We start from the raw sequence: 14685 nt of genomic DNA on the forward strand, positions 1-14685 counted from the left end.
CCCCAAAGAGCAAACATTAAACCCTCAAAGCCACCCAAAGCCACTCCTGTCCTCTGCAGCACAGCAGGAGGAAGGGACTCCATGGATCCTGCCCTTCACAGAATCCCAGACTGGTTGGAAGGGACCTTAAAGAGCCACCCAGTCCCACCCCCTGCCATGGGCAGGGACACCTTCCACTGTCCCAGGTTGCTCCAAGCCCCGTCCAACCTGGCCTTGGACCCTTCCAGGGATGGGGCAGCCACAGCTTCTCTGGGCAGTGTAGACGATCTAGTTGAGCTCTGCCATGGACAGAGAGCCAGGGGAGGGGAGGGCCAAGGCCACCCCTGCCATCTGTTTAGCACAGGCTGCGGCCAGATGTCCCCATGGGGCTGCTTTGAGCAGGGTCTCTGTGGTCAGCAGTCACGTGGGGTGGAGGACAAGGTGGATGAAGCAGGGAAGGATGTGACAAAGACATGGGGAAAAGGGATACAAAGAAAGATGAGGCAGTTTTTTGGAAGGAGAGGGAAATTCTGGATGTATTGTCACATTTATTCCTCTCTCCAACTCCCTGACAGGAGGGTGGAGCCAGGTGGGGGTCGGGCTCTGCTCCCAGGGAACGAGGGACAGGAGAAGAGGAAATGGCCTCAAACTGCACCAGGGGAGGTTTAGATTGGATATTAGGGAAAAATTCGCCATGGAAATGGTTGTAAAGCACTGAACAGGCTGCCCAGGGCATTCAAAAACGTGAATGTGGCACTTGAGGACATGGTTTAGTGGTGAACACGAGGTGGTGCTGAGTGGGCAGTTGAACTTGGTGATCTTGGAGATCTTTTCCAAACTCTATATTTCTCTGATTCTGGGATTCCTAGGACAGGGAAATTGGCTCTGCTCAGCCCACCAGTGTGATTTAAGCTCCAGAATATCTGTAGGACATGGAAAAAGCTGATATTCCCTGCACTGACTTGGGCTACATCTTGTTCATGTCTGGCTGGGCAATGCTGGTAGCTCAGCCCAAGTACCACTGAACTCTTTCCAGTTGCTTTTTTTCTTGTCCATTTGCATGTTCAGGATAGACAGGAATGCCAGAAACTCGGTATTTATCCAAAATTCCCACTGGTGCTGCCCTTCCTGTGCCTTTATATTGTGAGCTGGCATCTGGATTTTGGATTGTTTTGAGAAGGGAAATGGAGATGTTTGTGGCATCACTTGGATGCCCCTTATCAGTGTAATCTCTGTTATATTCGCCCCAAGATGCCTGAGCTGGCTACAAACACTTCCTCCAGTTGTATAACCTACAGCCATGTCTAATTCCCCCAATTCCTGAATTAGACTTGCCTCAACTGAGATGGTTGGGGTGATCCCTGGGCAGCTTCAGGCCCAAGAATTCATCATTTTGGGTCTGGTGCCTCCCCTTGCTTTCAGAGATCCCTATGTTTGACTGACAGGACAGACAGAGTGATACAGTCTGCCATGGGCTCAGCAAACACCTCCCAGCCCTTTAGGCAGCTCGTGTCGTTTTCCTTGGTCTGTTGGTATGTGTGAAACAGCTCCAGAAGATCCACTCCAGCTCTGTTATGTGTAAAACAGCTCCAAGAGAGTCACTCCAGCCCTGTTATGTGTCAAACAGCTCCAAAAGAATCCCTCCAGCCCTGTTATGTGCAAAAGAGCTCCAAGAAAATCACCCCAGCTCTGTTACGTGTCAAACAGCTCCAGAAGAATCACCCCAGCAGCAATGAGCAGCATCAGGCACAGGGAGGCTGTGGATCCTCCCCTCACCCCACAAAACAAGGGGATTTTTTCTTTTCCCACAGAGATCTGTCTGACAGTAATGTTTGTGCTGAGGAGTTTGGATGTGAGTACTTCTCCCTGGGTGCAGTTTTGTTCTCCCAAGGAGATTTGTGACAAGGATGAGGTCAGATCACTGTGTGTCTTGCAAAAGCCTGTCCAGGCCAGTCCCTGTCTGCCCTTCTGGGGTGATGTAATCTGTGCTCAGCAATAACATTTCCAAGAGGTGGATAACAGCATTTTAGTTCAGCTCTAATAATTCTGTTAAATCAGAGCTGGGCTTGTAATTGCTGTTTGTGGCTGAGGTTGTTCCATATGTGTATTATGCAGGATGTTATTGTGATGAAATGTTCCCTCTGGATGCCCTCAAGAATTTGCCTTTGTTGTGGGCAGGCCTTTCCTGAGCTCTCTGCCTTTGCTGTGCCCTCACAACCAAGGGAGAGGGGGAAAGAAGGCAAATTTCACCTTGTTTCTGTTTTTGCTGGGAGTTTTAAGTTGTGTAAGTGCCCATCTTGCTTTGCTTTAGGAACACAAAGCTTTGCTTGAGTCCTGCTCATGCCTTTGAAAGGCAAAGCCTGGCAGTGTGTGTTGAGTCCAAGGGCTTACAGGAATTACAGCACATGGATCCCAGAGTGAGCCAGAACAGGGAGCAAAAGTGCAGGAAAAGCCTCTTGCAGCGAGGCTCTCGTGGCGCTCTGAAGCAGTGCTTTAAATCTGATCCCAGCCATGAGGAACTGACCTTAGAGGTGCAGAAGCTCTCCAGGAATCCCGTGCTAACACACAGCACACGTGGTTCCAGGAGCTCAGGCAGCTGCGGGGAGGGTTGGTTTTGGGAGCAGGGAATGTTGAGATGCTCCAGGAGCGCCAGCTTGGGCTTGGAGCAGGGTGTGCCATTCCCAGACCCCCAAACCCTGCAGGCAGTGACCCCTTGGCAAACAGGGACATGGAAGGGACAGAACTGCTACACTGACCTGCAGGGGAGTGACACTGCTTGGGGATGAGCAGATGGAGCAGCCCTGGGAGAAGGACCTGGGGGTGCTGGTGGGGGACAGGCTGGACATGGCCCAGCCCAGAACCCCCCGTGCCCTGGGCTGATCCCACAGCATGGGCAGAGGGCAGGGAGGGATTCTGCCCCTCTGCCCCTCAGGTGAGACCCCCCTGCAGAGCTGCTCCAGCCCTGGGAACAGCACAGGGAGGACATGGAACTGCTGGAGAGAGTCCAGAGGAGGCACCAAGAGGATCAGAGGGATGGAGCAGCTCTGCTGGGAGGAAAGGATGGGAGAGTTGGGATTGTTCAGCCTGGAGAAGAGAAGCTTTGGGGTGACCTAAGTGTGGCCTTTCAGTGGGACCTACAGGAAAAATGGAGAGAAACTATTTCCAAGGGCCTGGAGTGACAGGACAAGAGGGAATGGCTTCAAACTGACAGAGGGCAGGGTTAGATGGGATACTGGGAAGAAATTCTTGGCTGTGAGGGTGGGGAGGCCCTGGCACAGGTTGCCCAGAGAAGCTGTGGCTGCCCCATCCCTGGAAGTGTCCCAGGCCAGGTTGGAAGGGGCTTGGAGCAACCTGGGCTGGTGGAAGGTGTCCCTGCCCATGGTGTGGGGGTGGGGCTGGGTGGTCTTTAAGGTCCCTTCCAACCCAAACCATTCTGTGATTCTATGAAAAATCCCCAAAGTCTGAAATAAAATGAATATCACTCCATGTACATGTTTTTCAAGGAATTGGGCAGTTTTTAGCTCTCTCACCATAGGGCTGAAGGTGACACTGAGCTTCAGCCTATGAGGGAACATCTTGGATAAGTTCCAGGGGCTCCTTCCCATCCCATGAGCCAGACACCTCCCTCAGCTCAGCTCAGCTTGTGGCTGAACCCTGTTTTTGGCAGAGCCCATCCCTCCCCACCAGCTCCAGAAGGACTCCCAGCATCTTGGTGAGGGCACAGGGGTGGGGACAGAAAGGAGGACAACAGCACAGAGAACAAACTGGGGATGTTTTTGGTCAGCCTGTGCTCCCACTGCTCTGCCTGAGCTTCTGCAGCTCTGCTGGGGCTGCTGGACATGGGAATCTGGGGAAGGTCCAGGAGAGCTTCACTTCCAAGGAAAACCCCCCAGGCAAGAAGGGATTGTGGCAAAGCCTGTTTGAACAACAACACCCGGGTTTGACCCACCCACAGCCCCCGAGGCACCTCTGAAATCCAGCATTTTGCGAAGGCCAGAGAAACCAGCACAAGTGAGCAGGAAGAAAAAAACACAGAAAGCAAAAGTAGCATCCTGTAATTTCTCCCTAAAACAGGAAAAGTCCTGCTCCTTGAAGTCTGCAAATTCAAGTTTCTCCTGGGAAAACCTCCCTCCTGTTCAAATGCTAATGGCTTGTTATCACAGGGTTGTTTTAATTTAACTACAATGTTCTATAAGCAGGGGAAGAGCAAGGTTCAGAGAGCAAATGGCTGATGAACAATCTTCAATCTGCCAGTAAATGTTTGCTTTTTTTAATATACTTCGCCTTCTTGATCTCTGTTTTAAACAGCTTCTCCAAAGGGACATATAAAAGACAGCTGATTTCAGCTGGAGGTAAAAGCACTTATTTGTGTGGTTCTTTGATCCTTGTTTAAAATAGGGAAATTATGGCACTTCTGTAGTACCAGTTGCCAGAGTGTCTGGTCCTGAGAGCACAGAAATTGTTGGTATATGAACAAAAATTGGCTTACTGGAAAGAAAAAATGCAGCACATTTTAGAAAATGATAGAGAAAATTAAATCAAATTGGGCATTGCAGCCCAAACCATCTCTGCTTCCCAGGAGCAGGAAAACCATCTCATGGAGCACAGATAAATTCCAGGGACTCAGAGGCAAAGGTCTGCCACCCTTTTCCAGGAATGCAGCAGCCAGAGCTTGCAAGAGCAAGGGAGGAAAAAGAGAGAAAGAGCCCCTGATCTTTCTCATGGAATTAGAAAATCCTTGTTTCCTTTTTTCTTCCCAGCCAATTCCTGGGTGGACGCCTACAAATGTGAAGGGTTTTGCTACCACTTTGCAACTGTAAGAATAAAACTGTCCTCTGTTAACCCCCCAAACCTAGAGAAACACTTTCTGTGTGTTTTGAGGAGTTTACAGGGAGCACTTGGCTGACCTTGACCAGAAAAAATCGACGTGGGAAGGGAGTGGGAAGCTTTTTCTGTTAGACAGGAATAACATCATTGGAAGGCTCAGCAGCTCCTGCCTGCCATGTGTGAGCTCCTCTGGGGCTCTTCAGCACATTCCTGGGATGGCAGAGCCTGTGCCAGGCTGTCCTGGCCAGGCAGCTCCTGGGGAGGGGAGTTGGAGGCAGAACAGGGGGACTCAGGTGAGACCCCCCTGCAGAGCTGCTCCAGCCCTGGGGAACAGCACAGGGAGGACATGGAGCTGCTGGAGAGAGTCCAGAGGAGGCACCAAGAGGATCAGAGGGATGGAGCAGCTCTGCTGGGAGGAAAGGATGGGAGAGTTGGGATTGTTCAGCCTGGAGAAGAGAAGCTTTGAGGTGACCTAAGTGTGGCCTTCCAGAGCCTGAAGGGACCAACAAGAAAGATGGAGAGAGACTGTTTCCAGGGGCCTGGAGTGGCAGGACAAGAGGGATGGCTTCAAACTGCCAGAGAGCAGGGTGAGATTGGATATTGGGAAGAAATTCTTGGCTGTGAGGGTGGGGAGGCCCTGGCACAGGTTGCCCAGAGAAGCTGTGGCTGCCCCATCCCTGGAAGTGTCCAAGGCCAGGTTGGACAGGGCTTGGAGGAACCTGGGCTAGTGGAAGGTGTCCCTGCCCATGGCAGGGGGTGGAACTGCATGGGCTTTAAGGTCCCTCCCAACCCAAACCATTCCATGGTTCTGTGACATCTGGGGACCTTGGGAAGTGGTTGGGGTGCTCACCCTCAGATTTTTCATATACAAGGTGGACTCTGCTGACAGGAGGAATGACCTGCAAAACCAGTACTAACTGCTGGCTACTGGGCTGAGAGTGACTGGCTGAGGGGAAAAGAGGCAAACTTTTCAGACTTAGTAGGTTCCAAAGTCTCTGTCCTATTAGTGTTGCCAGAGAGTCTGAAAATGGATGAGAACAAACAGCACGTGGTCTCAGTCTTTGAAATATAGGGCTGTAACATCTGTACATGGCCCCAGGATATTCCCAGCTGGATCCCTGATGCCCACTTGTCCCTGCCCATAGCTCTCCTGCTCCAGCACCAGGCTTTGGACCATCAGACTCTCCAGGCCCCCTGGCTCTGAGCAGTGATACATCACAGCTTGGGCAGAAAGTCATGGAGAAGTGGAGATTTACCAGGGATTGAGCTACATCCCTGGCCCCTGAGGCCACCTTCCTTTCCTCCCCCTGCACCTATCTTATCTCTGCCTCTCTGAAATAAAAGGAATAGAAAAATTAACAACATGAAAAAGGGAGGAGATGATAAAGAGTATCTGAAAAATTATCTCTGTCCTCATTTCAGAGCTTTGCATGGTAACAGGGAGGCAGGAGGCTTTTTTCTTTATTAATGTATTAAACTATTAAAAGGCTGGGTGTCTCTTGAACCTACTCTGTTGTCAGGGGATGAGAAAGCTCCAAAGAAGTCTGTTGAGAAGGCTGTTGCAGTTGAGGAACTGTCCAGGGATGCCGCTTGTGGACCAGAGCAAATCAAAGCTAAAGGACAAAGTTTTGCTGTCCTACTGATCCTGGGGATGTGGGTGCAGCCTGGGCAGGGGGACATTGGCACCTCTGCTTTTGTGCTGAGACAAAAACTCTACCAGCAGGAATCCTGTCAGGAGTGTGGCTGGAATGGGAAAGGTTCAGAGTCAAAAATCTCTTCTGAATTCCTTTAGCTCCTGAGTCCTGAAGGTCTGAGTGAGACTAGTCCCAGACCTCAAGCTGAGCCTGTGATGAGCCAATTCCCCCAAGGCTGGGGGGTTTGCTTTGGCACATCAGTAGTTCCCCTCTCAGATTCTGTTCTTGCCTTGGCAATTATCCAAATGTGCAGTTGTTCTCCATTAATCTTTGCCAGTAAAGCAATGCTGCTGTAGCTGTTGTGTTCTGTGAGACCCTCAGGTTGGGATTCATAGTATAACACATGGTGGGGTCTTGGTGCTCATCTATGAGGGTGACAGCAGGGCTGTATAGCACAAATACAGATATATATATCCACACAGGCACACTGAATAAAGGTGATTTTGTTTTCTTTTCCTTGGCAGGTCACTATGGAAAAGATATTTACCGAAGTGGAGGCCCAGATCTCCATAATTTCATCTCCTCCGGGTTTGTCACATTAGGAAGAGGACACACGAAGGGTACAGTGGAAACCATTTTTTGCTAAATCAAAAGATTGTTTTAAATAAAAAGCTCTAACTCAGCAGTGGGTTCTAAGTGCCCTGAGAGAACAGTGTTGGACTGCAGGCAGTGGGTTTAGTCCAGGAAATATTGCTGCAGGTAAAATACTGTGCTCGGGCAGAACCTTTGAAATCCTTGCAGGGGAGGTGGTGGGGGAGTGTAGAGTCAGACAAATTCCAGATTCCAGACTCCAGATTCCTGACTCTGCCTGTGCAGTTGGACTGTTTATACAGCTTTGTGTTTTCCTGGGTGCATGGTTGCAAACCCCCCTCGTTCCTGTCCTCCCAGAGGAAGGGAAGGGATGCTGGCCCAGGGCAGGCAGTGACCACTTCCAGAGTGTCTCTCTGGAGTTCTTTTGTTTGACTTCTGGGCTTTTTTTTTTTTTTTCTCTGGGGGGGTGAGGGGTGTATGATGAATATTTTATAAAATTCTTTCCTTTTTAGCTCCTGAAACATATATTTTATGTGTTCCTATAACCTGTGAAATAATGTACAAACAGGAAAACACAAAAGTATACATATACTGCTCTGTGTATGTTCTGTGTATATGTACTGTATATAAAATATATGTTGAGAGCCAGCTGGAGCTCTATAAGACAAGTAACCACCTATCCCAGGAGTCCTGGTGACACCAAAGCTGTGAGCTCTGACCCAGCTGGTCACCAGAACCCCCAATGAATGTTCATTTGATGACCTTGTTGCCTATTTTGGTGAGTTTTTGGAGTGTACAGTGAGACTGTGTTTGGAGCATCTTTCTGTCCCCCCTCCCCTGCCCCAGCCACCCTGGCAGTGCCACTGGGCTGTGCCACTGGGGGTGCATGTGCCAGTCCCTGTCTGGTTTTGTGTCCTCCTGACCTCGAGACTGTTGTACCTCCCTGTAGACACAATGTATGTGGAGATTCCTCTATAGACCAATGTACTGTATGTGGAGATGTGTCCTTGTGCTCACCTGGTTGAACGCTCCTGTGTTGTTCCTGTGGATGACATGACTCACAAATTATTAAAAGACCTTGGTTTTTACATTTCCTGCACTTTTTCCAGCTCTCCACAAGTGTCATCCGCAGTAGTGTTGGTCCTGTAGCACTGTCAGAGAAGAAACAAATCTATGTATATTGTCTGTGTATGTCTGTGTGTGCTTAAATAAAGTTTACTGAGGCTGAGGCAGCACCCGTGGGACTTGTAATCCAATACCCTGTAATTCCAGCCTGGCTCTGCTCCGGGGGAAGGGGAGCAGTGGAACCACCTCCAAACCCCAGCTGGGCTGGGAACTGCAATGGTTCAAGGAAGGACATTTACACAAGGTCTCCCTTTCTCCAGCCCACCCAAGAGGAGTTTTACAGTCATGTCATGTCACATCAGGAGGGTATTTAGGGTGAGACAGCAAGAGAACTCCAGGAGAGATGGTCCACAGGGTGGAGTGTTCTGATAACCTTTCCCAAGCACAAGGATAACCCCCAGCAGGGCCACGTTCCTGCCTCTTTGTCCCAGACATTGGGATTGTCTTCCAGCAGTTTTCTGGACAATGTGGTTTCCCTGATCCCTTCCCACATCAGAACAAAACCTGCTTTCCCTCTGGACTGAAAGCTCTCGGGGGCTCTGCTCTCCTGTGGATGGGCTTGTGGTTTTCACACCTGGAACCCCCATAAGCACATTTCCCATCCCTGGGAAGGTGGAAGAGTGGGCAGGGGGAGTCCAGACTGTCCATCCACCACAACAGCCCCCAGCCAGGGGGGTTAAGGGGGAAGGCTTTCCAAAGTTTGTTTTCTGAAGAAATCAAATTCTACCTTGGCTGTTTATGGACAAACCAGAAAGGAATGGCCTTAGAATTTACTTTTCAGCTACCTATAAAACCACATTTTATTTAAACAATATTATAATGTTAATTTCTAATTTTTTTAATGGCAGATTCACACTCCCACTCATGAGTGGTGCAAGTGCTGAACATTTCCACATGTACTGCAGGCAAACTGCCTGGTTTGCTTGTGCAAATGTGTAGGTTTGTCTTTGTCTGTGACATGATTTGTGTGTTTGTGCTGTGAAAGCAGGACTTTTGGGGGGAGCAAGTAACTGAGGGGCTCTATTGTTACAATTGTGCCTGATATAATTTGATTATTTCTGGAAATATTGAAAGATTTCCTGTCTTCAGTTTGAACTGACAGCCCAGTACCTGGACAGGAGAGATGAGTGCTACAGCAAGGGTTAGTCCTGAGCTTTAGCTGAGCAGCTTCATGCTGAGGTTTTGTCTTATTTCAGTTCCACTACGTGTGTTAAAATCTCCACTTCAGCTGCCATGAGCCAAATAACCCCACCCTGCCTTGTTGTTACACCAAAGGGTTCTACTTTTAGACTGAACAAAGCCAGTGAAGTTTATCTCAATATTTCTCTGCACTGGGAGACACATTTTTGGTGTTTTCTCAACTGTCTTCTGTGCTGTGGCAGAACTCCAAGTGCTGAGTAATATTTAAGAGCTAATCTATTTTGGGCAGAAGACAAAGATGTGAGACATGCCAAACTACCATGGAGACCAAATCAGCACATCCACATGTCTGACATCCACAGGCTCCTGCAAGATTGTGATTTATGGTTCCTCTCTGACATGTCAGTGGGCAATGCATCACTGCCTGGCATTTAAAGGCTGTAAAGTCATTACAGGGGGTGTTCTTCACACCCTGGGGACAGACTTTGCTGTCAGTGTGTCGTGGTGATCTAGGGATGAATCCAAACTCTTCAGGCCATTAAGGTGCCCATGGTGAGGCACATGGCAGGGTTAATCTCATATCACATCAGGTAGAGGTTGGATGTTTTATTCTGAGGTAGAACCTTCAGTTCCATGTGGAGACACCTGGGAGATAAAAGCACCTCTAAAGGAGCATTCACTGGATGGCACAAGGCATCTCTTCCCCCCTCTAGCAAGAGGGAGCTGTGGGGGTGTTTTAGCCCTCAGAGGATGGATCCCACCTGCCCTATTTGTGTAGGAGCAGCTCCTGCTGCTCCAAGTGCTGTGGGAATTGCTGTGAGTTCAGTGCTCCAGTGGCACAAACAGGAGCACAGCAGACAGGAATTATCACATCTCTCTGATTTAAAACCAGCTTCTTCAACCTGTTCCAAGCATCTTGATACTCTCAGGTGTCCCAGGCTGGGACTGGTCTGAGCTGGACAGTGCTCACAGAGGTGCCAGGGCTCCTCAGAGCTCTACCCAGTTCCCCAGGCTGGAGTAGGTTACACAGCTGCTACAACAGGGAGCAGGCACCCACAGGTACCCCCAACCACAGGGAGGGAACAAAGCTTGAGGAGCAGTAAATTCACTTCAGACAGATTATTTCACACCATGATTGCTGAGTTTTCTTCAGGTAAAAATGTGATTTTTATTTTGTTGCCTTTTTTTTTTTCCCCACTATCAGTTTCAGACCTTGAAAATAGTTTCCAAGTGGGATTGGGCTCCTTGTGTTCCACCAGTCCGGGACAGCAGCAGAAATTCTGTGGAGCAGATGATAATGTTGGTTCATCACTGAACAGCTTCTTTGTTTTCCTGGTAACTCTGCAACAGTGTTAAAAATAGTGAGGTTATTTGGTGGGAAAAGCATAATTTCCCATCTGAACCCAGTGCAAAGGGGTCAGGGAACAGTGAGGCAGGAGGGGTTTGGGGGGTCAGACCCTCCTGCTGCGGGATCATCTTGTAGGGAACTTTCCCTACAACCTGCTAATTCCTTGTAAGTTTGTGCCAGATCCTTGAGGAGGTTGGAACTTCAAAAGCAGGTGTTGAAAACAAGGAGAGTCAAGTGCCCTCAGTGTCCTCAGTTCCCTCAGTGTCCTCAGGGCCCTCAGTGTCCTCAGTGCTCTGAGTGTCCTCAGTCCCCTCAGCCTGCCCAATAACACTTCCAGAAATGTGACTTCTGACTTTTGGATCCAGGCTGTTCCTGGAGTCATTTTGAGATGTGCTCTGAGTCAGGGCATTGCAGGAGGCTCTTCTTTGAGTATCCCACTGAAATGTGCTCTGAGGATGTTCTCCTGCAGTGCCATAGGCAGGAAAAATTAAGAACTGAGCCAGGACTCCAAGGCTGGAGCCCGGGCCAGTGCTCAGCTCTGCAGTGTGGGCAGAGTGAGAACAGTGCTGGGCAGGGGAGCCCTGGTGACTGAGCCCCAGGAGCTCCCCACAGCACATTTTATCTGTGCAGATGTGGCAGATTTACAGCTGAATGTGAGATTTGCCCGCTGAGCCTCCGTTCTCTCCGTCCTGTGGATTGGTTGCACCTCCCCATGGGCACAGGGCTTGGGGCACTCTGGGGTGGCACAGCCCTGCTGGGGAGGTCCAGCTGTGCCTGGTGTGTGGAACATGGTGTATGTCCTTTAGCAGGGCCTTACACCCAACAGATATCACTCCTCAGATACTTTGGCACCTGATAAATATCCAACTCCCCAGGTTTGTGCATATTTAAAGGAGCAAATTGTTCCTGATCTGATCCCGCCTTGGAAAATGCTCACCCTCCTCTGCCAGCCCCCATGCAAGAGGACACACAGAGCCTGTAATTCCTGGTGCCAGAGCAGGGGGAGGTGGTGGGTTTGGAAGCTGCAGCGTTGGGAGAGGGCACGAGGCAGTGTCAGGAAGGGAGGGAGAACTGAGGGGTGGGGCAGCAGCTGAGTCTCCCTCCGTGTGTTCAGCGGGCTCTGAGAGGCTGAGGGGGCCCTCTGTTAGGGTGGGAGTGGGGCTTTAGACCAAGTTAATCAGAGAAACCCTCCCCTTGACTCACAAGGTACAGAAAGGACCCGCTGCTCAGAGAGGAGCCCGGGGGTGGCTGGATCCAATCTCAGCCTCAGGCTTTGTCAACAGTTTAAGTACAACTTTGTCCTGAAGGGTTAAAAGTGGCAAACTGGGTATATTTATATAAAATTAATTGTTATGACAAATGATGAGACAAAATATTCAGAATTATTTAGTACACAGTATAGAAGCTAAAACTACTAGTATAGTATAGGATAGGGTAGTGCACTACATCAAAGCAATTCTGTGAAATAATTATATTAGAGCTAGAAAAATAAGAAATAGTTATTAAACAGAGATCGATGTAACTCACCAGACCAATGCTGTGGGCAGAGCTCTTTCTCTTAACCTCGAGGACTGTCCTTGAAAGGGCCTCCCCTCTCAAGAGAGGAACCTCCACACACCACATACCCCAAAGAGTGTGTTAGAAGAACCTGATCCTAAGAAAGTGGACTGGACTTCTATAGTATAAAGTGATGGACTGCCAGTCATATGTCTCCAGGTCAGCTTAGCAGTTTATCTGCCAGATCTTTGCCTCACTACAAGGATGTTAATTTGGGGTTGATGTGCCAGACTGGTTTTAGCATCACCTGGCCCTCTCCACAGCTTGCAAAATAGGGCATTGTTTGAGTTGTTTGACCACAATCCAAGAGCAGAGTGTCCTGCTCCACCACCCCAGCACTGACCTGGCACCTTGGCCAACCTTCACCTCCTGGAGAGCCAGATCCCACAGGCTAGTACTGGGGAATGGGGTTCTGGTGTCACCAGGGTCCCTCAGGGCTGTTGCAAAGACAAGAGTAAAGCAGCAGCTTTATCAGTTTAATGTTTGTGTTTGTGTGTAAGAAAATCTACAGGGACAGACATGAGAGAGGGCAAAGACAGCTCTAGATCATACTTAGCAACCAAGGTCCTCCTGAGGTGCTCCAGTGTCTCCCGCTGTGGGTGACAGCTCCACCTTCTCAGCTCTTCCTTCCCTAGAAGCTGCAGAGTTTTCCCAGAACCACAGCTCAGCTCCCACTGGAGGGTGATGGGAGAGGAGCACAGAGTGCTCGTGGCTGGGGCTGTGTTTGCCCGAGTGATCTGGTGTTTGTGTGAGTCTCAGAAGAGCCTGTCAGTGAGACAGGGCTGTGGGACATCCTGTGTCAGCACAGGAGCAGGTCATTTCTGCTCTCCCCACCCATTGTGTTCTCTCATTGGCACACCCTCACCTGGATTTGCTGTGTCTGTGACAGGCTCTGTGTTTATAAATGATATGTCTGTATGCAAACTGGTCTTCGTGCAGACACCTTGATGGATCTCTAATATTCAGAGCTGCAGACTGTGCACGTGGACTGAACGTGGTGGAACAGGGTCAGGTACTGTGGCTGACACCATTTCCTCCCCTTGGACACCCACTATCCCCTGTTACACCCCACTGCTCCTTTTGGAGCCCCCAGAATAAGCCCCTTTTCCAAGCATCACCTCAGGAACCAGCAGTTTTGCTGGTCCATGTAAATATGATTCAGAGATGAATGGGAGGAAAGAGATTTATTAATTTAATCATCATTAGCAGTTTGAAAATTCCGATTCCTCCCTCCTGTCCTGGTTCCCTGCTGTCAGGGCTGGTTCCACTGCTTGGCTTGCAGCCTTGTGTTCCAGTTTCTTTCCCAAAGTGCTGGTTCATACCCTTAATTTGTTATTTTGGGGTCTTATATTACATCTGTCACAACCAGCTCAGCCCAACACGGCTCCAAAACACACAATGAATCAGCTCCAAGCTGGAATTTGCTGCCTGCCCCCATCATTAGTAATCCAAGCTTGCAGGAGACTCATTAATACAGGGAAAGAGAGAACTTTAAAGGGTCATTTTTTTCATACCTGCATCTGTAGCTTGTCGTGAATAGATATGCAAAAATTAAGGGCTAGGTTAGGTATGTTGAGTCCTTTTTCTCATTAAACACTTGTTAGACATCCTGTCAATGGAAAGGTGTTGAGCCCAGCCCTCTGCATCCCAATGAATCATTTGCTGTTCCTCCTGGCTGGTATCTAATGATTTTGATGGTGTCTTGCAGTGTGTGTGCTAAAGATCACTTGCATTCTTATTCCAGATTAATTTCAACCATTGCATATTCTGACACTTAATTGTATTGACTTGAAAATAGGCCCCCTGGGACGTGGGAAAGGCTCCAGAGCTCTGCAGAAAGATTCCATTACGCAATAGGGCATCTCAGCCACCCTGAATTATTTAATCGACTTCAGACACGACCGGCCATTTCTCAGCAGAGTCTGGACAGCTCTGGCTTTTATAGCCCTCTGAAGAGCCTGGTGGGAGGAGAGGGGGAGCCTGTGGAAACCATACCAATGGTGCAGCTGATGCTGTGGGTGAGGGGTGGGGAACACGAGCAGAACCACATCAAACCCCACCATAACCTCCTGCAAGTGAAACAACAAAGGGGAAAGGCCCCTTCTGTCTTCACACTGCTCATGGCCACGGAGAGAACATGGGATGTGGCTTTCCAAGCCTTCCCAGACTGTTAGCAATGAGCACAAGGAGGATTAGTGGCTCAGCTGAGAGCCTTCCTCAGGCTTGGGGAGGGAACAGCAGCAGGACAGCCCCGAGCAGGGCATGGGCACACGGGGCACTGCTGAGCCAGGAGAGCTCAGCTAACACACCCAGGGACATCCATCTTCCTGGGGAAGGAGCCCAGGGTTCCTCCAGAGCCAGCTGTGGGATGGAATATCACAGAATATCACAGTTCAGCACAGAATCTGATGAGTTGGAAGGGACCCACAGGGATCATCAGTCCAACTCCTGGCCCTGCACAGGCCCATCCCCAAGAGTCACCCC

At 49.6% G+C, this 14685-nt stretch overlaps 1 protein-coding gene and 1 long non-coding RNA gene across 2 annotated transcripts in view; one reads left to right on the forward strand and one right to left on the reverse strand.

Annotated features, from left to right (window-relative positions):
• The window catches only part of LOC113958324 (protein shisa-6-like), a 101884-nt gene that overhangs the window by 65391 nt on the left and 21808 nt on the right, over nt 1–14685 (forward strand). The window contains exon 3 of the mRNA XM_027666476.1: nt 6965–7060. Within this exon, the coding sequence (XP_027522277.1) occupies nt 6965–7060 (96 nt within the window). The remainder of the gene's footprint in view (nt 1–6964; nt 7061–14685) is intronic.
• On the reverse strand, nt 10497–11367 carry LOC113958328. Its single transcript, XR_003531484.1, has 3 exons — nt 11290–11367; nt 10991–11107; nt 10497–10637 (listed from the first exon to the last, which is right to left on the reverse strand). It is a non-coding gene; the product is annotated as an uncharacterized LOC113958328 (long non-coding RNA).

This window comes from Corapipo altera, unplaced genomic scaffold (assembly GCF_003945725.1).
Source record: "Corapipo altera isolate COAL_440 unplaced genomic scaffold, ASM394572v1 103, whole genome shotgun sequence".
In the NCBI taxonomy this organism is placed as follows: Eukaryota; Metazoa; Chordata; class Aves; order Passeriformes; family Pipridae; genus Corapipo; species Corapipo altera.